The sequence below is a fragment of the Ixodes scapularis genome, unplaced genomic scaffold (assembly GCF_016920785.2).
Source record: "Ixodes scapularis isolate PalLabHiFi unplaced genomic scaffold, ASM1692078v2 PGA_scaffold7__128_contigs__length_106722199, whole genome shotgun sequence".
In the NCBI taxonomy this organism is placed as follows: domain Eukaryota; kingdom Metazoa; phylum Arthropoda; class Arachnida; order Ixodida; family Ixodidae; genus Ixodes; species Ixodes scapularis.
This window is the reverse complement of record NW_024609882.1, coordinates 62,417,918-62,445,497: the sequence shown is the minus strand read 5'-3', so window position 1 is coordinate 62,445,497 and position 27,580 is coordinate 62,417,918. Positions and strand designations below refer to the sequence as shown.

General features: G+C 42.4%; 3 protein-coding genes across 3 annotated transcripts; all 3 read left to right on the top strand.

Moving 5' to 3' along the window:
- Positions 1-2,901: 2,901 nt before the first annotated feature.
- Positions 2,902-3,612, top strand: LOC115326068. Its single transcript, XM_040210104.2, has one exon. The coding sequence runs from the start codon at positions 2,995-2,997 to the stop codon at positions 3,610-3,612; it is 618 nt and encodes a 205-aa protein (XP_040066038.2). The 5' UTR covers positions 2,902-2,994.
- On the top strand, positions 3,612-5,043 carry LOC120837910. The gene is made up of 3 exons (XM_042286246.1): positions 3,612-3,628; positions 3,665-4,889; positions 5,014-5,043. Exons 1-3 carry the CDS (start codon positions 3,612-3,614, stop codon positions 5,041-5,043), a joined length of 1,272 nt encoding a protein of 423 aa, XP_042142180.1.
- A 249-nt stretch (positions 5,044-5,292) lies between these two features.
- On the top strand, positions 5,293-6,604 carry LOC115312316. Its single transcript, XM_042286245.1, has 2 exons — positions 5,293-5,318; positions 5,838-6,604. The coding sequence occupies exons 1-2, from the start codon at positions 5,293-5,295 to the stop codon at positions 6,487-6,489; spliced, it is 678 nt and encodes a 225-aa protein (XP_042142179.1). The 3' UTR covers positions 6,490-6,604.
- The last annotated feature ends 20,976 nt before the right edge of the window (positions 6,605-27,580 follow it).

The following is a 27,580-nucleotide window of genomic DNA, read 5'->3' as shown; positions in this document are numbered from 1 at the left end:
CTCTCTCAGTCTTGTTATTCGCTCTTTCAGCAAATTTTGTTATTTCTATCAGGAGATCACACCTGCCGCAAGCAGTGTACTGCAAGGTGTCCCCCGCTTTGCTACGAACCTTTAGAAGATGCTCACACGCTCTTTCCTTAAAACACCTCCCAGTCTGTCCAATATACTCGCGCCCGTACGTTAGCGGAATCTTGTGAACAACATTAGAGGCACAAGCCGTGTACTGAGTGACGTGCTTTTTTGAACATTGAACACATTTCTGTCTAGTCATCATAGGACAAATTTTCGCCAGCTTGCATGGAGCGGAAGAAACAGCATCGACATCGTACTAATTCCAACAACGCTTTTTAGCGTTGTTGGAATTTTATCTACGGTCGGCGGTCATCAACTTTAACGATGATTTTGATGTGCAAGATGCTGTTCTGGACAATATCAATAAATCAGGAGATATTGGGTGTCAAAATTCTACAGGTGTTAGCGGTGACCGCGTTTTAGCTTTGTCACACTTTTATCTGAGGTCGAGGGTCGTGAACTTTAAGGATGAGATTTATGTGCAAAAAGCGGGCATTTGTATTGGTCTCTTGGTAGCCCCTGTTTTGTGCGATATCTTTTTAGCATCTATGGACAAGCGCATATTGTAAGGTCTTAATGAGGTGCATGTGCTTAAGATTTTTGGACATGCAGATCATTATCTGTTTATTGTGGATGATTATTCGGGGATGTGCTTTAATGCAGTCGTTACAAAGGTCTTCAACTTGTTTGAGGTCAAATCAAACAGCTTGAAGTCCACCTGAGAGCTTCCCATGAGCAAGTGCATTCAGTTTTTAGACCTACAGCTTGCTTTTACAGATGAACACCAGTGCTGGTTGTGCAAACCAAGCTAAAAAAAAGTGTCTCTTGTCTTTTGATGGCGCTCATTCTCAGCTGACAAAACGAGTAATCGGTGTCACCTGTCTTCAGGTTGGTCTGACTTATGGCTGCCATCACCTTTGACGACTAGCTCTGAACTTCAGGTAGAGCACTGACAAAGGGCGGGCTACCCCGCCTGCTTGGTTACCAGCGTTTGTGAATACCTCCCAAAAAAATCAAAAGTGAAGGCCACACAGAAAACGGTCAGCGAGATAAGGTTAAAAAATCAAGAACTCAAGTGATACCTTATTTACTCAAGGTGTCGCATAACCTTAAAAAAATAGCAGTTAACTACGATGTCAATTTTGTTTTCTGGGCTCCATGAAAGCTAGCAAATATTTGTCCTATGAATACTAGACACAAACGTGTTCTAATGCTCGAAGAAGCACGTACCTCAATACGCAGATTGAAACTCTAATGTTGTTTACAACTTCCCGCTAAAGTACGGGCGCGAGTATATTGGACAGGCTGAACGGTTTTTTAATGAAAAGGCGCGGGAACATCGTCTAGCTGTTCGTAACAAAGCGGGAGGACTCCTTGGAGTACACTGCATGTGATGCGGTTGAGATCCCTGGTTGGAATTTAAAAAAAATATATGTATTAAAAGAGCAAGAGACAAGACTGAGAGGGAAATAATTGAAGCGTATTTTGTGAAGCCCTCAGCTGACAATTGCCTCAGCACGCCTTCAATTTTACTAAATGACAAGGAAGTTTCTTTTCTAGATGGTTTTTCGTAGTCACGCTGAACTGATCCGAATGTTTAAATCATTGTCATCTGTTGTTTGAGCTAAAGGTTTTTTTTTTTTTTTATCACATGTGGTTGGCATGTTGGGAAAGATTGTTCACGCATGTGTGCTGGGTGGTTTGCCTTAATTAAATCAGTTGAAAGTTAGCGCCAGTCCGTGTTGTATGTGTCTCTTCTTCCTCCTTTTTTTTTTGTTGCGGTTTTTATTTTTGTAGATCACAATGAACAAACTAGCCAATTCAAAGTTTTAATAAGTTGCCACTGAGTTAAAGAAAGGTTTTGCATAGTGAGTAAGCTGTTGTGTAGCCATCGGTCTCGTCCGATAGAATTGGTTGTCCAGAAAAAAATTGATATTCGAGATCTAAGAGATCTCACAGGTTGTCACAAAAAATACCTGGGTGTAACGATTAGTTGATAGCTCATTTGTTTTTATGTCCAATTAATGATGCAAATTACAAACCAAGAATGCAGTGAAAATGACACGGATCTAAAAGTTTATCGTCACCGCCATGCGTGCGAAATGATTGTAGCCCTTCAGAAAAAGAAGTAAGAATAATTGAAAGGAGACTCTTCTACCTTTTTACCATTAGCAAGGTGTAAAATAAAACTTCTTGAGCCGTGCTTAGTTTACATGAAGATAACCCATATGCATTCTTCGCGGGAACATACACTAGCGAGTAAGAAATAACATCGAATAAATATTTTCTGCACTCTCATCCTGGTTGATAGAAAATCGCTTACCTATAAATAAAAATATATTATTCCGTACACATGGTCTAATAAAGAACATGAATGTAAACCTTTAAATCTACACACCTGAGCGTGTAAGTAGTCATATACTGTAAAACCCTTAATGTTCGCGAACCCTTAATTTTCGCGAATTTCACGAATTGAAGAATTCGCGAATGTTAAGGGCGCGCGAAAATTTCGGTCCTTAAGATTTTCAATGCAGGCGTCTGGAATTCGCAAAATTTAGTGGTCGCGAATATGTCATCTGTGACCGATTCGCGAAAAATAGGGGCCGCGAAGATAAAGGGTTTTACAGTGTTTGTTTCAGTATTATTAAACAAAATCAATTTATTAAAAAAAATAGCTTTAGAAGTTTTTTGACGTGGAACTCTCTCGGCGCTTCAAAACCCTTTTAGCCGATCAACATACTTAACCCTTAAAAGCCTTAAGCCCTTCTTTTAGTTTAGTTTAGCAACTAAGAAGTTGCTAAACTTCTCGCTGACCTCTGTAGCAAAGTAGACGCTAACAGCTCAGAAATAAAAAGCGAACTGGCTGGCGTAAAGTCGTCCAATGCAGCGATACAGCATGAAATTGCAGGCGTGCAAACTTCGATGTCTTTTATAAATGCCAACTTTGAAGGATTTAAAACGGTGGTCAAAGAAATGCAAAATGAGATAGCCACGCTAAAGCGCGAACAACTGCGAACCCGCAAAGACTGTACTGACCTATACAATCAGCTTTCAGAAACAAGGAAAGAACTGATAGAGCTAAAACAGTACAGCAGACGGAGCAATATCGAGATAAAGGGAGTCCCTTTGTCTCCGACCGAGTCCCTCGATGAAATAATCGTAAACATCGGCGAGAAGCTTCGCACAACAATTGCAAGTCAGGACATAGATGCCATCCACCGAGTACCGACAAAAGATAAAACTAAATCAAACATTATTGTTCGATTCTTCGCAGACTTTGTTCGGGACGGTGTGCTACAAGCGGCGAAGAAACAGCGCCTAAATGCCGCGGCTCTCGGCTTCCCAACAAATGAACCAATATACATCAATGAGCACCTATGCGTGGAAAATAAGATCTTGCTTGGGAAAGCCCTGCAACTGAAGCGTGAGAAAAGCTGGAAATACACATGGACTTCACGAGGTAGGATTCTGATGAGAAAAGCAGAAAACTCAAAGGTGTTTCAAATTACCTGTGATGACGACCTCGTACAAATTGTGTAATGCCCTCCCCTCCTCTGCTTCTATACAATAAATTGAGACTTTGAACTAAAAGGCTTTCTGTCACCTCGGTGAATACGTTATACTCAAAGAAAGCTTGTCTTTCCGTGCTGCACTGCAACGTCAGAAGTATTCACAAAAATGGAGACGTCCTTCTTGCTTTTCTATCCCAACACTCGTTTACTTATGATATAATAGGCATAACCGAGACGTGGCTAAAAAGTGACGATCATTTTGATATTCCTGGGTATGTTGTGGGTTCGCTACCTAGAAATGCAGTTCATAGAGGCGGTGGTGTTGCACTGTATATAAAATCGTCTATATTATTTAATGCGCTCCCTCATCTAACATGTTCAACTAATGATATAGAAGCTCTCTTTTTGGAACTTTGTTATGGTGTCGTGGTGGCTGTTGTATATAGACCGCCGGATTCATCTATGTCTCTGTTCCTAAATAAAATGGAAGATATTCTTACATTTATTTCACAAAGCAATAAGAAATCTGTCATTTGTGGTGACTTCAACATCGATTTGTGTAAAACTGTGCCTTCAGATTATCTACTTCTAACACAGTCATTTAACTTTACGAATGTAATAACAGAATCAACAAGAGTGACACCCGATTCATCCACGCTCATTGACCACATCTTATGTAATCAAGACGCACACGACGGTGCTGGTGTATATGAGACAAACATTGCCGACCACTTTCCAATATTCATATTTCTACCTATAAACGCTGAAGAAACACCTCACCTTAGTACACCCCATTTAAGGTATCGCATTAATTACGAACTTCTGCATAGAAAATTATCGGCATTTAACTTTGATTTACTATTCAATTCAGATATCAACATCGAATTTGGAAATTTTATCACAGTATTAAAAACTGCAATCGCTGATTCGTCGAGTGAATTAAGAAAACCACATTATTCAGAACCGATCTGCCCCTGGATGACTCGTCAAATTTTATGCGCACTTCAAGAGAAGAACATGTGGCAGCAGAAACTGAAACGTCATAAACATAATTCTTACTACTTGGCACAATACAAAATGCATCGCAACCTATCTCTATCACTGATAAGAACGCGTAAAAAAGAATATCACTCTAAACTTATATCCGAAAGTCATGGGGACTTCAAGAAAACGTGGAATGTGATTAACTCTGTTATTAAGCCAAGATCGCAAAAGCAAACAACTCCTGTTATAGTCACGGATGAGACTGCAGACGCATTCAACTCTTTCTTCATTAATATTGGAGACCACCTAGCTAACAACATTGCCAGCGGCAGTGCACATTCCGTTTCTCTACCTGACTTCCTTCCAAAAACTTTTATTTTTGAAGAAATTACGACTATAGAAATTATAAATCTAGTTAATTCAATGTCTAATAAAAAATCTGCAGGTTCTGATGGCATCTCAGTTAAGGTCTTAAAATGCAATATTGATGTACTTAGCTCTCCATTGGAACATATCTTTAACCATTCTATAACAGAAGGTGTATATCCAGATTCACTAAAAATCGCTAAAGTCTGCCCAATACATAAATGTGGGAACGTTAATGAACCTGTAAATTATAGGCCTATATCAGTTTTAAGCACGATTAATACACTATTCGAAAGATTAATTGTACGACGCATTAACTCATTTTTAGAAAAATACAATATTATCACCCCGCATCAACATGGATTCCGTCCAAATAAGTCAACTGCTAGTGCTGTTATCTCTCTCTCTCAGAAAATAAATGAGTCCTTAAATGACAATAACATTAGTATCGGTGTATTCTTAGATATTAAAAAGACATTTGATACCGTAGACCATAAAATTCTTCTTAATAAATTACAACGATATGGTTTCAGAGGTCACTCTTTAAATTTCTTTACAAGTTATTTGTCATCTCGTTCGCAATTCGTTTCTTTGTTAGATCATAAATCCTCGATGAGACAAATAAACACCGGAATTCCCCAGGGTTCTGTACTGGGACCGATACTTTTCTCATTGTACGTTAATGACTTACCTAACATGGCTTTAAACTCTCACAAAATAATGTACGCTGATGATACCGTCTTAATTTACACGGACCATTCATTGCATAACTTACAAAACACAATCAGTCAAGAACTTACAGTTCTCCAGGAGTGGTTTAATTCTAACAAATTGACTTTAAATATAAATAAAACTAAGTATATAGTTTTTCGTTCCAATAAAAAGAGATGTTAATACCGACAGCTTCCGAATTTGCATCGGAAATTCAATCCTGGAAGAAGTTAGTTCATTTCAATATCTGGGAGTAACATTAGATTCTCATCTTCATTGGCAACAGCACATTATAAATACATGTAAAAAGTTAACGTACGCTTGTTATGTCTTACTGAAGGCGAGACAATGCTTTGACACTCCCACGATGAAACTTATATATTTTGCTATATTTCATAGTCATTTAACATATTGTATTGAGGCCTGGGGCGTAACTTATGACACTTACCTTTTGCCATTGATTAAATTACAGAAGAGAGCCCTCAGAATCTTGACATACTCCCACTATTCCCAACCGTCTCATATCATATTTCATCAACTTCACATTTTCACATTTCTGGAAATTAAACAATATAAGATTGCTTGCTTAATAAATAATATTTTAAAATCAAACAATCCACTGCCAGCGAACATCTTAATTAAGGGTAACCGATTAACAAGGGCGAACACATCTGGTCACTTTAACATACCACGGTCTCATAACGTATACGGCGAGCGACTGATGCAATTATGCGGAACTAAAATCTGGAACACTTTACCATCTTCAGTCACCCAGTCAGGCGACTTTAACAGCGCTTTGAAATACTATATTTTTTTAAATAGAACATGTCTCCCACCATCCTGAAACTCAATCGCATATTCTGTTATTGAATTCATAAAAATTCATTTCACTTTGAATACACTCGTGCTCCTCGTGTTTTTATTATATAATGTATAAATTACCGGATATAGTTGAACAAGTCACTTTCTACGTTTATTTTCTATTGTCTTTGTTTCTTTCTTTTTTTTCTTTTCCTTTTATTGTATTTCCAGTAATATTTCTTAAGAGTGCTGCCTTCCTAATATGTTATTATTAAAATGGGCCCAAACTAGCCAAAAGGCTATGGGCCCAGATGGTTCTCAATAAATTGTACGATGCAACTCATGACAATAAACTCGATTGATTGATTGATTGACCCCTTCAGCCATTTAGACACTTCAGATTTTGAGACTCACTCAACCTTTAAGACTCTATCAGCCTTTCGACCCCTTCAACTCACCAAAGACTGTGAACCGTAGGCCAAAGATGCAGTTTGATATGGTATTGGAAATGTTTGGACATCATCTTAGACCTGCATGCTGTAACTCAGGAAGGCAATAAGAACAAAAGTTCAATCAAACCCCGGCGCACGCAGCTGTAGACCAAATCGACCAGACTAAATAGAGACAACAAATGTTTTGTAGAAAATATATATTTCTAGGTAAGCAATATGCCGCTGGGTAAATTCCTGAAACGTACATTAGTTTAAAGAAAAACCGAGCACGTGTACCGTACACACGGGCAACCGACATCCGTCGAGGTTGAAAAAGGAAGCACGGGCAAGGTGTATTTTTATAGTTGAGGCGCAGTGTCGTCTCCGGCGTTTTTCTTTGCGTGCTGGGTGGCTCTGAAGCCGGACAAACAAGTGAGCGCAAGAAACAGGGCACTGAGAGACCTTTCTAATCAGCACCCCAGCTGCTCTAGACGATAGGTCTCATGCATGGGACGGCAAGCCGGCACTGAGTGCTGGCTCTTTGATGTGCATTCAGTTCCCGCTCGTTGGCTGAGAAAGTACGGGCCGACTAAATTCTGACAATGGCTGTATTTCGACTGACTTAAACAAGTAATCTTAAAGAAAGAGCGAAAAGTTTCTCTCTGGTTTTCCCCTCGGATCATCTCACCTCGGTAAGCGGCCTCTTGGCGTCCTTGGCTATTCCGAGTCCAGCACGTGAAACACATACACAAGAGACGTATACGCTGTAGTGGGGCCCTTTAACCAAGTCAAGAGCAGGATAGGGACAAAGGGACATCCCTTAGTTTACAACACTCGTTCCGGCCGCCCGCATTAAATGGTCAAGCGGCTTCCTTGGCGCACATATTCCGAAGGCTCACGTGATTTTCCCGCAGACCCGTTAACACGATTTTTAAGGGTGCTGTGGTTTCACAGGAAGGAAGGGGTGAGAATCCACTGGCCTCACAGAAGTTGTGAGCATCTCTTACAAGCTTTAGGAATCCTTGAAGGGTACCTCAGACCCCATTGAAAAACGCTTAAAGATTCAAACATTTTATGAAAGGTGCGTAAAAATATTGAGGAAATACTAGTGGGAAACATATACGGTTTGTCATTAGGGCAAGAACTGGACACACCACGTGAACACATTAGGAATCGAAATTTCTAAATCAATACTCCGGCTTTCCTCTGTAAAATAATTATTTGGTGCGCTCTAATATAACCCAATATGTATTACTTTCTATTTTTTTTATCTGGAGTAATGTAGCGAATTTAAATATATAGCATGTACAAATACTGTAAAAGGGCATTGCGCATAATAAACAGGTATGATTTTCACGTGTATTCAACTCCCTCTTTCGAGCGATATAACATTTTGTAAGACACAAAACCAACGATATTATTATTGACGTGCGATCCAAATTTATCGGGACAATAAAGTTAGGACACGTACTTACGTGCCTATCTGCTTTTGACATGACCACGATCATAATACTCGTCTAGATAAATATATACAGCGTGAAATCTGAACAAATATGTCCACATGAACATTAGCGTACCAGATACCAAATAACTTCTACAATTGAAGTTTTATTAAAACACTCATCACATCTAGCCTTTCAACATAAAAATATTTCGAAATAAGTTTGCTAAAAAAATATATATATATATAAAAAAACGTCAACTTTTTTTGTATGACTGTTCTGATGTTATGTGCTTTCGTTCTGCAAATGTTGGATCTTTAATATGTATAGTGTGTTTAATTTGAGCGTTTTCTTTTATATTTTTTTACTGCCGAAACTGGTCAATTGTACTGCTTCTGTTTGATAGCGGCATTGAAACCTCGCAGGACTATTTGTTTTCCCTTGATGTTGAGGATAACATGTATTGTCTGAGAAAACTGAAAAAAATCTTGACACAAAAATAATCAAGAAAAATGCAGATTTCACGGATGCGGCGCCTTCTACCTTTCCCTGATTCCATTCGTGTGCTCTTCTTTTCTCTTCTTAAATCTGCTTCACTGCACTAAACTTTCGTGTCTAAAATGAAACGCTTTTGCAAACTAAAGTGAGCGGTTATCCGTGTTCGTCGTCGGTGTTTGATAATATTTTTTTTAACTTTAATTACGTGAAATTTGTAGCCACATCATTATTTGTGTAGATAAACGAAGTTATAGGCGAGCTCACTGGACGAAAAACTGGCAAAAACATTCGTTTCAAGCGGATAGCTTTTTGTTTTGTTTTGCTGTCTCTAGTAAAAAAACACAGAATGTTCCGTTTAGAATATTTTAGTTGTTTTTCAAGTTTTCAGCACGAACGAGTGTAAGCCGCTGAGCTCCAAGAGAAAGCGAGACAATTGTGCCTGTAAAGCGGGCTAAGGCTTTCTCTGCTCTGCTTGAAACCAAACGAAACGGTCGTTAAAGAGAGCTGAGCCCTGCACTTTTAAGGGAATTTGACGACGGTTTCAATTCATCTGTTGGAGCGTCTGAGGCCGCAGTCTTCAAACTCGTCCAATTTAGCTAAGGGTTTCGGGGACGAATATGTAAGCTTTTTATTTACATAATCAAGGCCCGCTTTTTTCGCCACAGGCACTTTTAAGCCTCCTGAACAACTTTGACTTGACGATATTTTGTTTGCCAAAGTGCCGAAAAATTCACGACTTGCATGTTTTCGCCATGTCTTAGAGATCCGCTACTTGCTTCCCTTAAGTGCTCACAGGTTAATTTGCAAATATGGCAATATCACAGTAAGGTCAAACTTTTATCAATTATACATACTGCCGAAATAATATATGACATGCCACATTTCCTCCTTGAAATGACAATATGACAGTTAATAAATTGCAGTTTTCTCAGTCCTATTAATTATTGAAGTAGTGTTACCACGGTAATATATGAGTCAATCGAAGTGTGCAATTTGTTCTTAGATATATACATAGAAACAATATAGATTTAATGGTATATTTTAAACAGATTTCGTCTTCAATACTAGGACTTTTGTGGCTTCCAAGAAGCTTTAGATACGCGTAAAATTAAAAATAATTATTTTAAAATCGGCAAGAGAATATTAGACCAAAAATAACTTTTAAATATTTATGCACCTCGTAGTTCCGTTTGGTCAGGAGAAGGCAGGTCTGCAGGTCGAGCGGCCAGTCTATAAATAGACTATGCCAAGCACGTGTTTCGCGCTGTTGCGCAGGTACTGAAACAAGCTTCCAAGGTATTTATTTGATAGTATGAAGCTGTTCGGGTAATCAGTTCGGAACAAAGTCTGTAGTCCAAAAAGTGTACCCCAGCCTTCCGCTGATGTAAGTATTTTAATTTGTGACTGTAGGGACTAGCACTTTAAAAAAAACACGGTAATGACTAATATATTAAACCAATAACTAAGCGTCTAAAAATATTCGTCCCAATATTTTAGTAATAATAATAATAATAATAATAATAATAATCATTCGTTTATTTTCATGTACATTGATGGTGTAGCTTGAGAAAAAATGGTGTGAAATAAAGCTTGACACACCACGCGCAACTAAAAAAGATTAAATAATCCTGGAAATATTAAACAAACCGGCAGATCATTGGTATTTTGCCTATTTAAATTTACGAACTATTTTCGTAGTTGCTTAAATGACATCCTTATCAGATCCAACTCACTATCATCAAACTGGTTGAGCTATGTAGGCAGCGTATATGAAATCACCTTGGAGCCGTAATTTGTCCCCTGCGCCCCCCTTTCCCAATGTTCTGCGTGACGAATGGGGCAAACCGGTTCCTTTGATTCCAAATTCGTAACAAAACGCGTGTTTCTGTAGCTTTCCAATTTCAATGCATTGCTAAGTCTATAGTTGTATAAATTGTATATATTGATAACACGGAGAGCCATAAACAGACCAGCTGTATGAGAGTCAAATGGTACAACACCGATAGACCTCAACGCCTTTTTTTTACTAGAAGTATTTTCTGAAGATTGAATAATGTAGCTGTAGACGGAGATGGTAGTAATTTAAGTGGGAATAAAACAGTGAACTATACGTTAGTAACTTCACAGTCTTTGGCAAGATTGATCGATGACGGCATGTCAATCCAGTTATTCGTGACAGTTTAGGAATTATAAAATTAAAGTGATTGTCCCAGGACAGCGATGTTTGTTGTGGTTTTTGACGAATTTTCATGAAAATCGGGGACTGTCAAGAAAGCGCCAGAGTACCCCTTTAAAAGTGAATACGCAAGGGGGGCGAATAAACTAATTAGGCGTGCCTATCTCGAGATATTTGGCTATTATATAGATTGGAACTCACCCAGAGTTTTTTTTTAATGTATGATAATAACAGGAATGTTTAGAACGACTCAAACCGAATGTTTAGAGTTGTAAAAACACCTGAGGTTGCCTAGGCAATTATAACCAGGTACAAAAAAAATGTTTGTGAATTGCAAAAATATATGTACCTCTAAGCCAGTCATACATAATATAAAAAAAAAACATAAAGAACACGGAGATAGATATGTATATATACATCAAAATATATTTATATAGCCTTAAATAAACAAGGTACAATCGGCAGATGTAAAGTAGTTAATATAAAGACAATCATTATTAGAATTTAGCTAGGGCCGGGAATCGATGAACTATCTTAACCCTATGGCTTGCACGTCTTTAATCAAACAATGAAAGAAATAACCCGGCCTAAATTAAAAAAAAAGTAAATTTAATTTCTGTGTGTGTGTTTGTGTTGAATATGTGATAACCAGCAAACTCTACAATTTTGATTACGAGTGTACTTTGATACCTACTTGAGAAGAGTTCCTTCCGCTCACACTCACAAATTATTGCTTCAGCTTCATGAGGCAAGGAGGTTTGTTGATATTCTCCGGCAAGAGCGGCCTCTTTTGATTCTACACAACAGTTTCTCCTGCTCTAATCGGACACATTCACGGCGGGCCGGGATAGGTGTAATCTTCTGCACTTGTCTGGAGATACAAGTCTCGATTTTCAATTTTTATTTTAGGCTAAAATTTCACCTGAAGTTTGCTCTTCAGATAAGTGTGTCCCTCGACGCCTGCGTTTTGAACCATATAACTTTCTTCTTTTTTTCCTTAGTCAAATGTTTACCCATTTACAGAGGAAACGATTACTCACATTTATGGTATTAATCTATTAGTCGGTCGTTGAATATATCAATTGCCCAGTCCTATATTTCACGACATCTCTAATATGTGCGTTTTTGTACAGCCAGAAATTAGCGAGCCCCAGTGGACGTCTGGTATCTCAGCTGTAGATAAGAAATTTAGCCAGTTCAGTGCAACCGCTAGCCTCAGGTCTCTTACGTGCATTACGCAGTAGTGATACACGACCGCGTGCCGATACAATGCCCATCCAGATCGAAACGAGCAGAGGTGGGGGTTAAAACTAGAAGCCTTTGGTTCTGCAGCGCGAGATTTCGCTCCGCGTGCTCCGAGCTGATTCGTGCTAGTCCACTTCGCTGTCGGCCCACTTTTTTAAGAACAACCATTTTATTTTTTACGTAGTCACCTTGATTACATATACCGAAAAGAAACGTGAACAACACAGAAATAAGAAAGAGTGCTAGGTAACTTTACGAATAAATATTTCCCTCTTGTGGAGAAGTTAGTTGAATATATGTCCCTTACGCGCGCACAAATAAGCCAGAGCTTCTCCTCATTCCGATTCTTTAGGTGGAAAAGTAGGCTTCCAAGGGAGTGCGTGACTTTGTGATCAAACCATGCGAAACACGAACACGAAGTATGATCATGCTACTAACTCTCAGAAGTATTCTTTGAAAATAACATACGTGGAAAGCCGACCAGGAAGACGGTGCAAGGGGGGGCGGGGGGGGGGGAGGGAGGGGGGGGGGGGGGTCACGCGATGGGCGGTTGAGTGGCGCTCGAGACTGGCGCGGAAGGAGTGTGAGACCAGGAGCGATCAAGAAGGGCCGCAACGGAGGCAGCTCCAACTACTCGGGCAAACACAATAACAAGCCAGCCACAGGAAACTTGGTCAAGCACCAGGGGCGATCGCCGCGTCGGCCGCGAGAAGCAAGGAACAGTAAACAGACTTTTCACATCTTTTCTAAGTGTGACTTCTTGGAAAAGCGAACCGGTCAGAAACCGATTGCGCTGCAGTATTATTGAGCGACCCACACATATCATAGTTTTCAGGCAATGACCAACAACGACAAAAACTTTACTCGATGCAACACAAGTTAAAAAAATAGTAATATGTCTTGGAGTACGCTAAACATATAAGGCATTGCTTCGTAAGTATAAACTAAGTCGTCATGTAGTGACCAGACTAAGAAGAAAGACGGAGCGGTCCCGCGCGGCGCGCGAACTACAAGCAGCATCCATGTCATATGTCTTGGAACAGTGAGGTTGCTCATTTGTAAATATTGTAAATTAAAGATTATGTACAGCAACGACACTCTACACACTGGTTACTCAGTATCAAGCGACAGGCAACCTCACCCAGCTGTGTGGCTCCCGAGCTTTGTATTTTTTACGGTTAGCTGAGCTTCGAATGGGTGTCATTCGTCTCGGTGATGACAGCGGCGCTTTGGGAACCTCGATGACCTTGTGGGCGACGGCAGCAACCAACAAGAATCCGAAGTCTTGGATCTTAGACTGCGAAATGTGGTTCCTTGCGGTAAGAATCGATCCACAGGAAACACAGAACTGAATCGTCCTCGTCAAATTTAGACTACGTTGTCCTTACTTTTCAACAATCAACCGCGACCTTGGTGCGGGACATCCTGAGCCCCCGCCCAATGACCAGCCCTACGAAAAACTGCGGGAAGTAGTTATGCGACGCGCCATAGAATTGTAATCACACGGGACTCAACAACTTCTAATTTCCAAGGAGTTGGGCGATCGAAAACAAAGCAAGTTTTTCTGAAGAATCGAAACACAGATCCTGAGGGAGTTCTCTATTCAATGTCTCTCCACCAAAGCGTGCATGATCCTCAGCGCTTCAGCGATAAACTCGCTTGTCCCACTCGCTCGAATGGCGGACAAGTTTATGTATGTACGCTGCCCTGGCATTTCTGAAACCCGAGAAGTCACACCTTCGCTATGCCCGACCGACACCTGTCGAAGTGGGGGTTCAACTCACTCAAACCCGAATTCCAGAATATGACTTGTCTTGAAGTTAACTTCCCGCCGTCTTGAGACGAGGCCAATGCGCTTCAAAAATCTACCATAATGCAAACCAACCTGAAACCGAGTTCAAAGCCACTTAAAGTGGCAGGATTTAAAGACTTGGTTGGACCTACCTTGAATGCGACTTCGTAGTCATTTCAGCATGGCGGCTTGCCGATGTGAGATCACATGGGACCACAGTTTTCGAGATTTGCCAGGCGCCATCGCGGCTTTGCCTTCGGAGACGGTTTTTACTTGCCGAAAGCAGCGCCCATCCCTCCGTGATTGAATGCATTCCACCGGGGTGTGCGACAGCAAACGGCAACAACGCGGGAGCTGCTCGAACGCTGCTTGATTGCCTTATCCGGAATGCGACAACACGAGGCTGCTGCTGATACCCAAGCTACAGCTGGTCGACATGCTGCGACTTTTCCTGGTACGGTGTTTCTAACTCTCGACATTTTACAATTGAAGATGGGCCGCAAAATCAGAAGAGTGGCGTGTCGCACCGGAAGGCATTTGTCACTAGGAAGTCTCGGATCTGTCTACATACCCGGCGCACCTGAAATCATCCGCCACCCTTGAGTAGTCGGGTTCACGCACTTAGCAATTACAAACTTGGTGGCGATTATGCAGACATTCTTCAGATATTCAAAACATAAACATCATATGCTGTCAGGGAGAATTCCATGTTTACCAAAAAGAAACACGTATTGCCGACTTAGGGCTTCTGGAATAAATAACCTTATCAAGCATTTGTGGTGTGCACGAACGTTTGCCGATGCATGACCTCGAATCCTAACATGTAAACCAAGATTCGTGTTTGCATTCGCGGTGTTCTTTGAAGTTGCGGCTTATCTTTGCGGAAGTACTCCCGTGTGATGAAAGTATTTGTACTTGTCCCTTGAATAAGGAAAATTTGAAAAATCAGGGATGCTTTTCACACTTTAGTGTGCTATGCGTTTCAAACAATTGGTCATCGAGTTACTACAACTCACCCTGGTCTATATAGACGAGACTCTCTAGATTCCAATGCTGCGACAAATTCTGACAAGTTTTGATGTGGGTTTCCTTACGGGATATGTTGACTATCTGTTCCACACAAAATATTTGAAATTTTATATTTTCTGCCGCCATTCATAGTGACAATTAATGTATTAATCGACATCACTGGTAAGTTTTTCTAATTGCTATTTGCTGTGCATTTGACTTGATTCTGTAGCAAAAATAATTATTCTTTCTTATGACTTCTGCCGCTATTCCGAAATGAATCTCCGGAAAGCATTGCGTAGGTACTTTGCAAAGCACAGTACTCACAAATATTTCCCGAAACATAACAGGACACTTCGCAGCTCATTGCTGCCATTGCTAATGCTATGCAAGACTCTGAGACCTAGAAATCGTGGGGGAGCACTGACATCAGCTCGGACGTGAACCGTTGGGAGTCCTTGCTATTGAGAAAAAGGGGACAAGTGTGTTAGTGCCCCCTCCATCACATTGCATCCCAAGGAAATTGCCTTCTTGCGAGGGTCCGCAAGATCGCGTTTTTGACAAGGAAGAGGAAGAAGAAAATAGAAAAAGGGCACCTTTATTCTGAGTCATCTAAGAAGGATGAAAAAGCCGCATGAAATGGGCTCTTGGTAGGGTCCGGAGAGTGCGATTTTCAAAAACGACTTTGAAGAAGAGAAACAAAAAGGCACCTTATTCTGGTAGTCAACTGACAAGGAGAAAGGAGTGGCATTAAATCGTTGCTAGTCCAGCAGTGTGATTGTATAATATTTTTCTGTGTTTATTCCCCTATGAACCAACTTGCTCAGCTTCAACCCGTAATAAGGTACAATTCTAGTTCACTGAGCACGCCTCTCTTTTCTTTCGACATGCTTAAACCCCCTGAACTCAATTTCTTCATCGCTACACAAGTCTGCCGAGTGCGCGTGCTTTCCCGCAGCATCAAGAAGAAAATCATCCAGGACTAGGTGCGGCAATTCTTCGGGCTATGTAAACCATCTGAGGGGCATGTCCAACGTGTGTCCAAGAGACTTCGGTCAGAGATATGGCGCCCGGTTCGCCTAGTCACTGGTTTTCTGTGACTTTAATGTCTAAACCACTACAATTTCCTGGACCTTTTGCAAAGAACAAGAATCACAACGAAAAGCATGTGGAAGGAAAGCTTCCTTCCAGGATGGAGACTCCATCTGGCAAAGAAAGCAATACCAAGCCCCAATCGAAGTCTGCTGAAACTCATCCGAGAAGTTAACCTTTGGCACAAGCCCAAAAAGTACTTGAGCAGAGCCTCAAGTTCGCATTACCGTCAAAACTCAAAGGAGTAGAGAGGATCATGCTAGTAAGGAAAATCGCGTCAAAAGCACCAGAGGATAAAACAATGCAGATTATAAATGAAGGCGTCGATTGCCTTACAAACCTAAAGAGTCCTTCACTTTAGAAGACGAGCTTTGACAAAAATGTGTGTGAATTACGCACCAAATATCCCAAGCTTTGCGTTTCTGACAAGGAAGGAGGCTTCGTGGTCCTAGAATCGGGGTAGTATAGCCAAAAAGCCCAACAAGCTATGGCGAAAAACTTCATTCATATGGAAGCGAAAAGAACCTCATCGACAAAAAAAAAAGGCCATCCTCAAAGTTTTCGACGAGAACCATCTCGGCAGTGTCGTCACCAAAATCAAAGCATCCAAAACAAATCACCTGTCAGTCTTTTTCTCGGCCAAGACACACAACGTTGACATACCATTCCGGGCCATTATCTCAGAAAGAAACACATGACAAGTCTATGTATCAATCTATCTGGCAAAGCAACTAACTCATGTTCAAGCAAATTAAACTTTTAAGATACGGAACTCAGAAAGCGTTATCTCCTTCCTAGAGAAGAAAGGACGTGACAATGTTTTCGGATTCTCCGTTTACATCGAGGATATGTATTCTACCTTACCACCCGCGAGCCTCGAAACCGTTGTTTGAGAGACCATTAAAGATTAAGGCCTCATACCTTTTCAAAGCGCCGCAGGGATGAGCCTCGACATTTTTTTTGGAAATGCTGCGAATCTACCTGCAAGCAACGGTGGTGTCTCACCAAAACAAGAGTACATTCAGAAAACCGGTGTATGTATCGGCTCTCAAGTGGCCCCAATTTTCAGCGAACTGTTTCTCGCAGCATGTGGGAGTAGAATCCCAAAGAGTTTGAAGGATTTCAGGATCGAAGCAATTTTTTCTGTATGTAGAGGATTTCCTGATGCTATGCAACGAAGTGGTAGAACATCTAAATAACGGCTGTCATGACTGTGTCTTGAGATGCTTTATACAGAGTTGCTCGGGTTTGAAATTCGCCTATGAGCTGCCTCTGAAAAACACCATCACGTTCCATATCTGACCTTGGAATTCAAACAGGGACACACATGTTGGCGGTATCAGGCTCGGTCCTGCAAAGCGGTCCTCCCCATTTGAATCTGAGCATTAAAAAAAACGTGGAACGTGGGGTCGCCACCACTGCATCAACATCCCCTTCAAAAAGTCACGCCCACATCAGCCTCAGAAAATTGTTGATATGCAGATCTTACGACTTCTTGATGCAGGATACCATAACTCAATACTCGTTGCGGTATGTGAAAGAAATATGCAAAAGAATAAAGCAAGGAGCAGAAGAGATCAACTGCACAAAAAAGAAGAAAGGAACACCTATAGGGGTAGCGCCATAATTTCATGGCGTCCCTCACAAGTTAAAAAATGTTGGAGGTGGGCAAGGAATTCAAGTTGTTTGTTCTGCCCCAAACAAGGCATACTCAATGCGTGGCAAAGTCAACAGAGCTCAAGGTGTCAACATAGATCAATGTCACACAGCACATAAAACAAAGTACATCGAAACTCAGAAAGAGGTCATCTACAACATTCCCTTAACTTGCGACAAATGCTACATCGGCCAGACTGGCCGGAGTATAAATGAACGAACAAGAGGACACGTAGCCTCTCTAAAGAATTTGATCACAACAGGCCACCTCGCAGCTCAGTGCCGCCAATGCCAATGCCAAGCAAGACTTTCAGACCTAGGCATCGTGGGGGAGCACCAGCATCAGCTCGGGCGTGAACTGTTGGAAGCCCTTGCTATTGAGGAAAAAGGGGACAACTGTGTTAGTGCCCCCTTCATCACACTGCATTTCAAGGAAATTATTTTCTTATGAGGGCCCGCAAGAACGCGTTTTTGAGAAGGAAGAGGAAGAAGAAAATAAAAAAGCACCTTCATTCTGAGAGTTGTCTGAGAAGAATGAAGTGGCATGAAATGGGCTCTTTCTAGGGACCGAAAGAGTGCGATTTTAAAAAGGACTATGAAGAAGAAAATGAAAAAGGCACCTTATTCTGGTACCCTACCCAGAAGCAGATAGACGTGGCATTGAATGGCTGCTACTCCTGCAATGTGGATGTATAATTTTTTGTGTCTTTATTTTCTTCTGTTCAGCTGGTGGTTCCAATGATCGTTGATAAAAGTAGCAATCAGTTTTGACTTTGTTTACACAAAAAAACTGACGTTTAGATAACGCAGTTTTCAACTAGGCCACGTAAGATGTTTTACAACGTGTTTGTGGGCTGTACGATATCGGCGCATAACAACGCCGTTTTTATAAAACAGAAAAAAAAAACTTTGGCATTATAACGTTGATAAGCAGCCAGATTGCTGCTTGGGCAAATGAGTATGCCCTGTATTTTACTTGATGACCCTCTGGCAGACCTTGGTTTCGTCCAAATATTTTCGAAAATGCTGTACACAACAACTCTTTCCACACAAATATAGTAGGTGCAAATATCTGCAGTTGAGTGAAAGGTTTGCACCGGGCTCGATTCGAAGGGGCACCTTTTTTACACCATGATCGATATAGTATTGCCAACTAAAAACAGGACACAATACCACAACATTTAATCTGCAATTAGCCCACCAACATGAACAAATAAAATAAAAAAAACCTTTATTATGATTGTACACTTGCATTAAAATAAATTTCACATTCCTATTGATACGGAATCTCAGAGCAGCACACACTATCTGCATGCCACCCCGATGGTTAAGATGCTGGGAAAGTTTTTTGTCAAAATTTTCAAAACATATTGTAATATATATCTTACTGATCTAAACATTATTTAACTCATCCAAGTACGAAACCACCCAGATAAAGACTTCCAACACAACTGAAAGAAAGACGATTATCATGCATCGTTGGGCAGTTGAAGTCATCAAAGCCAGGCATATCATCACATAACCTAGAAAAAACGGCCCATCCTTGCAGCCTGGCCAGTCGCGACACACAGGTGCCACGGGCGGGCAGATGTGGGCAAGTGGGTAACAAAAAAGAAACAAGCTTACACAAGGATGACACTATATAGGACTCTACTGGTGCCTTCACCGTGTCGCAATCACCAGTAGCCATTCGGACGTGCTCTTCTGATGCGGGAATATTATGTATGTTGCACATGACGCACATTTTACAGATTCCGGACACGTATTGGGCCACAGCTTCGAAATCATTATATATTCTACAAAAAACATTTTTTTCTAACTAAGGTTTTTGGCTCAATCTAAAAAAAATATGATGAGACTTTTATTTTATTTGAGCTAATTGGTGAATAATGACCTCCATCTACATAAGTAGGAATAAGACGGACGTGGGAATGTATGCAAGAGATTAGAGCAAAGACGCAGGCTAGCTAATGACGAAGCATAGTAAAAAAACACAGAGACATGGAGCTAAAACGGACAAGAACAACACCGTCTCAGAGATCTCATAGGAGGTGTTGTTCTTCTCCTTTTAGCTCCTTGTATCTGGTTTTTTTTTCTACTATGAAACGTTTGAACAGCGCCTCTCTGCGTTATTGGCACACCTTAGGCCGTCCTTGATCTATTTGCACTTTCGTGATTTTTATATTCATTTCGCAATAATGTTGTTTTTATTATTTTGATCTATTTTATTATCAGACAACAAAATTACTTTACAAGTAATTTTTTCTTTGGTTCTTACGTTTCTGATTTCCACGATTTGTTAAATTTGTACTCTGTTTTCTTTTAGTCGGTATCTTTGTAGGTTACTTATACCAACTCAAACTATTGAAAATACATGTTTTACTGTAGTGTTTGTATTTTATGCTGATGTAGCCGCTACGCAAAATTTTTAGTGTGAAATAATTTTTGCTTTTTTTCTGCTTCATTATTGACAGCACCCTCGGAAATGCATTTGCCTCAATATTGTACTGTCACAAATTCTAAATAACTTAAATTTAATCGATGCAATGTGTGCATCACCAATATTGTTTGTACTGTCAGCATGAAACACTGCCAACCTAAGCAACAGAAAGATAACTGCTAAATTTTTTAAAAGAAACATTCGGAACATAGCTACTTTTTTGGACACATATGCCGACATGCGTCACTGACCATCCCTAAACAAAACAAAACAAAAAAATTATTCTGGAGGAGGAACATTATTTCTAGAGGCTCTGAAAGGCTCCAAATGCAGTTTACTGTTAGATGAGACGCAAACAAATAAAAAAAATTCTAACCAACCTTACACAACCCACAGCAAAGGCTGGACGTACATTTGGCGGTTGATAAAAACAGGAGTCAAAGCTTCTTCTTAAAGCTAGGGAGCAACTTTAGTGGAAACGAATTATCTATCAGTGGTTCCCATTGAATGACATTTTTCTCACCAGGCTTTGAAGATCTTTTCAGTTTTATTCTCGCTAAATATTCTTCCCAAAGTTATTTGGTGTTCACAAGCATAGACGCCATGGGAACCATAAGCTTGTGAATTTAAACTGATGCGCCACAAGCTTCATGGGTATGTGCCGCAGAAGAAAGACTGCAGTGAGGATATGAGAGGTGGGTTACGGTTGTGGTTATGACAGCTCGGGTTTTTAATGACTTTGTAATGAATGCTTAACTTGGTGCTAGCTTTCTAGGAGCCATATGGACATGGCAATACTCTTTGATATTGTAGTGAGTGCGCAGGCGAGCTGGTGGAAATTAACCATTATGATGTTAGCCTGAGACTGAGGCAGGAAAAGAGGAAGTTTCAAAGTAGAAGAAAAATGAACAGTCGAGGATACGTCTCTATAGTAGAGACGTATCCTCGACTGTTCATTTTTCTTCTACTTTGAAACTTCCTCTTTTCCTGCCTCAGTCTCAGGCTAACATCATAATGCAATAATCTTCGTCGACTACGGCGCCAAACTGATGGTCGTTTTGGTACTTGAAAAACGATCATGGTGGCATTGTTCTCTTAAAACTGTCTGGTTTATGTCTGTAAGAGCCGGTACTTCCGGTTCTAATTACAGATACCTTGTACATCGATGAGGTATCTGTTACCACCGAGAAACGTGCCAGGGAGCGCGCTGGACAGAGCTCGGGAAGCAATGCACCAGAGAAACACAACGGAAAGGCTACCCACTGGCGTCAGCGCCCCAGGCCCCAGACCCTTGTGAGCCAGACCAGAGGAACACAACGGCAAGGCCTCCCTCTGACGTCAGTGTCCCAAGCCCCCGGACCCTCCGAGCCCTAAGAAGCCCGGATCGCCTGAATTGGAGGGCCAACAGCTAGCGACAGCGCTACAAGCCCCTGAACCCTGTGAGCCCCAGAGCCAACTCGCCCAGGCACCAGCACAGTGACGGAGAGTCCGGGACACTGCTCCTTTAGAACGCCACGACGGTAGGTGAGCTGTGGGCGGCACCAGCACCGTCTCCTCTTATTATTAAACAATAAACGGAGATGTCGTTTTCGCCTCGTCTTTTCTAACCTCAGCGTCGGCCCACTGCAACGCGTCTTGCCTCCCCGGCGGGGGTAGTCATATTCTGAAAGGTCACGTGATCCTGTATACGACGGCGGGTGAACGCAGAGCAAAGCAAAAGTGTCGTCTGCCCGGCAATTTTCGCCAATGTAGTTTGCTACAACGTCGTGTGGAAACTTGTAAAAGACAGATCCCGGGCTAGTCAACTGGTAATTCGAGCAGACAGGAACACACCATCGTAAGCATATGGATCTTTCGACGTTCATCGCAGCTAGACATTGGAGATCCGGCCCGCACTCGTATCGTAAACAGAACGTCGTTCTCAAACTATACTCCGCGACAACTTTTCTTGGCAATGCAGTGGAAGGTACAGGCCTGCGTTCCCTCCCAAATATTGAGTGTGCGTGGGCTCTCCTCCTCTCACCGGAAATGGGAAGAAGAGGAAAGCCTGCGCGCACTCAAAATGAGAGAGGGAACGCAGGCCTGTACCTTCCACTGCATTGCCAAGAAAAGTTGTCGCGGAGCATAGAGCAGCGGCGAGACGAAACAGACTGCTCCCAGCTTTCAGCTCCGACAAGCGCGCATGGCAACGCAAACTATCGCATCCGTTCTACAGTGATAACATGGACGCCGTTGAGCCAAAACTGGAGGATAAACTCATGACAACGTTATTCAATTTCGGTCTGAGAAGTAAAAACAAGCAAAAAGTGAGAATGAAGTAAACATGACTTTCATATAGTGGCTCAATTTTGGCTGCTCCGACTCCGTGGCATTGACTGCGCTGTTGATTGCGGCTCACGTCGCACGCTAGTGTTGGCAGGATTCGGCGACTTGGCTCATTTGAGAGTTTGCTGGCCAGAGTATTAAATGCATACACGGAATTATATCGCAATATTTCACATGTGGTCTTTCTATATGATACTGAAAAGGGCTGCATAGTTTTCTAACTATAAAAATGAAGCGGAGTTATCTTTTAAGGCGCTTCACTAGCGCGCAAATTGATACCCTAAGAAGGAGTTTCCTCTAAAAGTTGAAAGGAACTTTCGTACATTTTACTTGAGCAAATTTCGGCTGATTGGGTCCGCACATGGATGGGTGTTAGGCTTTTTCTACCAAAAACGCGCCCGATTTATCTTCATTAAACATGTCCTAAAATCGCTTTTAACCTTTAAATCAGATACCGATGAGCTTCGTAATTTGGGCATCAAGTTCCAGCCGCTACATTGTAGTTATTTTCTTTTTTTGATAAAAAAACAAAACAAAAACAAAAAGAGGTTAGGTTTTTATGTGGACACCCGGTAGGTTATGGCGGGTTTCACCAGCCTTCCGCCGCATTCTTCATGAAACTGGGAAAGCTGCAAATGTTGCAATTAGTGTACACCTGAAAAATGAAAGCCGTTTAAAATTCCCTGTAACGCCGGATTAGAGCGCAGCTCGTGAGGAGGAGGATGGAAGGGTACTGAAGGATAGGTGACTCCTTGAGGTCAAGTGACCTAAGGGGGTCGTCTGACGCCAGGGGGGGTCGCGTCACCTCAGGGGGCTCACGTGGCCTCAGGGGGACACATAACCTCAGGGGGGTCAAGTGACGTCAGGGGGGTCGTGCGACCTCAGGGGGGTCGTGTGACATCAGGGGGCTCACGTGACCTGAGGGGGTCACGTTACCTTAGGAAGGGTCACGTGGCCTAAGGAGGGCACGTGACCTCGAGGCGGGGTCACGTTAACTCAGGGGGGGTCACTTGACCTCAGAGTGCGGTCACTTGACCTCAGGGTGCGGTCACGTGACCTCGGGGGTCGTGTGACGTCAGGGGTTCATGTGACCTCGCGGTTACACCGACGCCGACGGCGACGCCGACGCCGTTAAAGCCGGAAACGGGCCCCTAACCGCTCTTTCACACTGGAAGCGGATCCACGTTCGCAAAGCGGTTGCAAACGCGGTTGTATAAAGACCCAGTACAATTTAACGCGCACTTGATGTCATCGAGGGCGCGTGCAATTGTATTGGACCTTTATACAACCGCGTTCGCAACCACTTTGCGAACGCGGATCCGCTTCCAGTGTGAATGAGCGGTAAGAGCTGCGCTCTAAACGTTCTCGGTCTTGCAATACAGCCGTGATCGGTAATCCGTTTACAATAATAATAATAGTTTATTTCCCATGAAGCATGGTGGAGCAAAGGGTAAAAGCCTCAAAGGAGGCTTGACCAGCCCTCGGCCCCGTACATTGGCATTGCAGAAAAAAAAATACATATATATATATATATAGTATATGCACCATATTACAAAACATTTATTATTCACATAAACAGATGGCATGCACAGTCGTTGCAGACAGAAATCCGAAGAACACAAAAAAGAGGGCATTCTATATAGCATAAACAAATTTAAAGATTCATTTGAGTGCGGGAGGTAAATCACTGCTACAGAAAAAGAGAACGCAAACCCCTTAAGAAGGTATTGTCAATGCGAATTTCTGTTTTTAGAATGAGATTTAACAGTTTTGGTATGGTATATTGCAACATTTGCCTACCATAGTTAGTAGAACAGTAGACAACCTTCCAATACTTTATGCGTCTAGTTAAGTGATCGTGTAAAATTGGTGTCCATGCCGCTAGAGTTAACAACGATTTATAATGTTTCCTTTTTTTTCTGATTTTAAACTTAGAATCAATCTGTATTCACAAAGGCTGTGATATTTAAAAGCTAAACTTCTTAAAGAAACTGCCTGTGTGGAAATCATAAAGCAGGTTGCATATTATTCTAACCACTTTTTTCTGCAGTAAAAATAATTCTGCAGGTTTGTGTATGTGGTGTTACCCCAGACGAGGTTGCTGTAGCTCAGATAAGAATAAAATAAAGAATTGTAAATTAATAGCTTGAACTGACTGGGAGTGTTTTGCCGTTACGGGATGTCATATCTATGATGGTAGATAATTTTGCAAGTAAGTGGTTAATGTGACTGTCCCACAACATATGTTCCGAAAATATGAGTCCAAGGCTTTTAAATTACTGACAATTTCAATTGGCATAGAGTCAAGCACAATAATTCTCGTTAGATTGACGCACTTATTCTTGGGTCGAAAAATGATAGCTTTAGTTTTATCAGTGTTACTTTTGAAGCAGTTATCTTTTGCACATGCCCCAAGTTTGGACAGAGTGTCATTGGGGATTGTGACATGATCATCGCAATTATCTGAAGAAAAGAATAGGCTACTGTCATTGGCATACATGACAAATTTTACAGGACTTATGTTTACAATGTCATTAATTCACATATAAAAAAGGTTCAAGAATGCTCGCCTGTGGGACGCCTGAATTAATAGAAAATTGGCCAATAGAAACATACTGGCAACGGCGTCGCAAGTAGGAATGTAGAAGTTTTAAAGGTAACCCGCGGACACCATAAAGCTCAAATTCTTTAAGTAAGATGTTATGGTTGAAAAAAATCAAAGGCTTTCGTGAAGTCCACGAATACACCTAAAACCTGCTTGTTTCCTCGAATTCTTTTAAAATGTATCCTTTTTGCGCTCGGACGTATATTTTCCACGTCCGGGCGCCAGATGATATAAAATATATTCTGGCGCTCGGACGTGGAGCCATATCAGCTAGTCTTTTCTTTCGGTCATCCCTTGGTGGTCCCCCTTTACGCGTTCGTTGACCATTTTGTGGGAATGGGGCACCTAACTCGCTGAATGCTTCTTATCGCGAGAACCAACGTTGCCCGTCAAAGGAGGTCGAGCATGGGAGCGAATAAAGACGCCTAGTACTTGCGAGGCTCTGTGAGTGTCTAACGCCGGCGTGCCTGTTATTGTGAGCGGAATCATGCGCTCCCGAAAGCTCTCACAGTCTAAGACTCCGGCTCCGTAAGAGGACGTGGGAGACGTTGGTAAGCTCATGCGCGCCATTGCGGCTATGTTAGAGACGCTTTTGCTAGTGTTGTAAGGGCTGAGCCTACGTATGTGCCCCGACGGGGGCTTGAACGTCCCTACGTCGATATATTCAGGAGACACTGATGGAAAATCGATGCGAGAATTCCTACAGGACATAAATGCGTATATAGCCCGACACCTTCATTGGAGGACACGTTGGAGCCCGACTGCACCTGGATAGGTCATTTCGCGGAATCTCAGGTCGGGTATTACAGCAGTTTTTGGACGCTACACGAGAAAGCAGGGTGTTGTGACTTGAGGTGAAGTGGTGAGCAAGGACCAGCTTGTCGACGTCCGGGGACCTGATAGATTGTTGTCAGCGGGTGTTGAAAATATTTGCAAGAATAGCAGTTGTCGCCGGGAACGCTGGCGGTCGAGTATGTTTGCGCGAGCCGGAAAAATAGCGGGAAAATCAGTTGACGCCGGGCACGTTGGCGGAAGTGCTTGACAGCGGGTGTCGTAAATAATTCAGGACTAGCAGTGGACACAGGAAACGCTGGCGGAGGAGTTTGTCAACGAGCGTGGAAAAAATGACTGAAATTGCAGTTTACACCGGGAATGCTGGCAGGTGAGTTAATGACCACTAAGTTTCGCATCTGCTGAACCAAGATTGCTTTTTGCTTCGCTTCATTCCAACGATCGACAAAGGGCAGAGGGACGACTTTCCTTTCAAGGTTGTCAATTACTGGAAGCTATACGGAAGGGGTTTATAGGTTACTTCCACGACTCGGCCCTGGAAAGTCTTTGCAGTGGCAGCAATGCTTTCAATGAGTTATGTTGCGCCGCGACCCGGCTGCAGATGACGGGGTACGTATTCCGGTGCACTCGTAGGTGCCGAGCTTGCCAGAAAGCAATGCCGAGAGGCTGAAGCCTCCGAGTTTACAGAAGCCGTTGGTAAATCAGTACTCCTCGGAAGCAGACGTCCGCAATATCATTGACCCCGCCGCAAGATGTCGATTCCTCGCACTCCCGAAGACACACAAGGCCGGTGGCGCGCACCAAGAGCGGCTGAAGATGCTGTCTCCCCCTGCCAACGTGGAGGTCGCAGTTGAGCTGCTCCGACGACACAGGCTCTCCCTGATCGCACCCGAGGCCTGGGGCCTCATTCACCCTCCTGGGGGAAACGCCGACGCCACCAACGCCATTAAATGCTCGCAGCCGTCCCCGCACAGCCCCCACCGACGTCCTTCTGCGGCCCTTCCTGCGCCCGTCGCTGCTCCAGTGATCGTCGAGAACGCGCCCGTGTTCGAACCCGGGGACTTCCTCTGCGACAGCCCAGGTTAATTATCGTCCTCAAGCACCCCCCCCCCCTCCCCTCCAGTCCCACGTTTGAAGGGGGGGAAGTGTGGTGGATCGTTACCACGAGGGGGCCGGACATAGGCACGCGGGACAGAAGAGAGAAGAGGACGGCACGGGGCAGAGCTAAGGCGGCGAGCTCGAGGATGGTCGGCGCCACCACGAGAAAGGACAAGACGCAGCCTCCAGATCGTCCAACGTACCTTGCGTTGTGTTATCTCCTTCGTGGTGATCGAGGAAGGTCCCGATCGGGCGGTGACTAAAGTGGTGACCCACAAATGTTTTCAAGATGTTCACGTTTCACCGCCAAACAGATTGTTTCTTCCTTCGACAACCAAATTTTATTTAAACTACATCGCGAGGCACATGACTAAAACGCCAAGCTTTGTTTTCACTCGACGTGACAACGAGTGTAAAATGCATCTAGATGTCGACTTAGCATCCGATTTTTTGCACGACTCTCTTAATTTTTGGGTTTATTTTAACATGGATTTGGTTGTCTAATTAGCCCTAGCGCATTAAATTCACCGGCCC

Excerpts from the sequence above, each read along its gene's own strand:
- LOC115326068 (XM_040210104.2), top strand. The coding sequence starts at position 2,995 with ATGTCTTTTATAAATGCCAACTTTGAAGGATTTAAAACGGTGGTCAAA.
- LOC120837910 (XM_042286246.1), top strand. Across the intron at positions 4,890-5,013 it reads ACCACCTAGCTAACAACATT|GTTCTGATGGCATCTCAGTT; the intron begins GCCAGCGGCAGT and ends AAAAATCTGCAG.
- LOC115312316 (XM_042286245.1), top strand. The coding sequence starts at position 5,293 with ATGGATTCCGTCCAAATAAGTCAACT. Across the intron at positions 5,319-5,837 it reads TCCGTCCAAATAAGTCAACT|CTTCCGAATTTGCATCGGAA; the intron begins GCTAGTGCTGTT and ends TAATACCGACAG.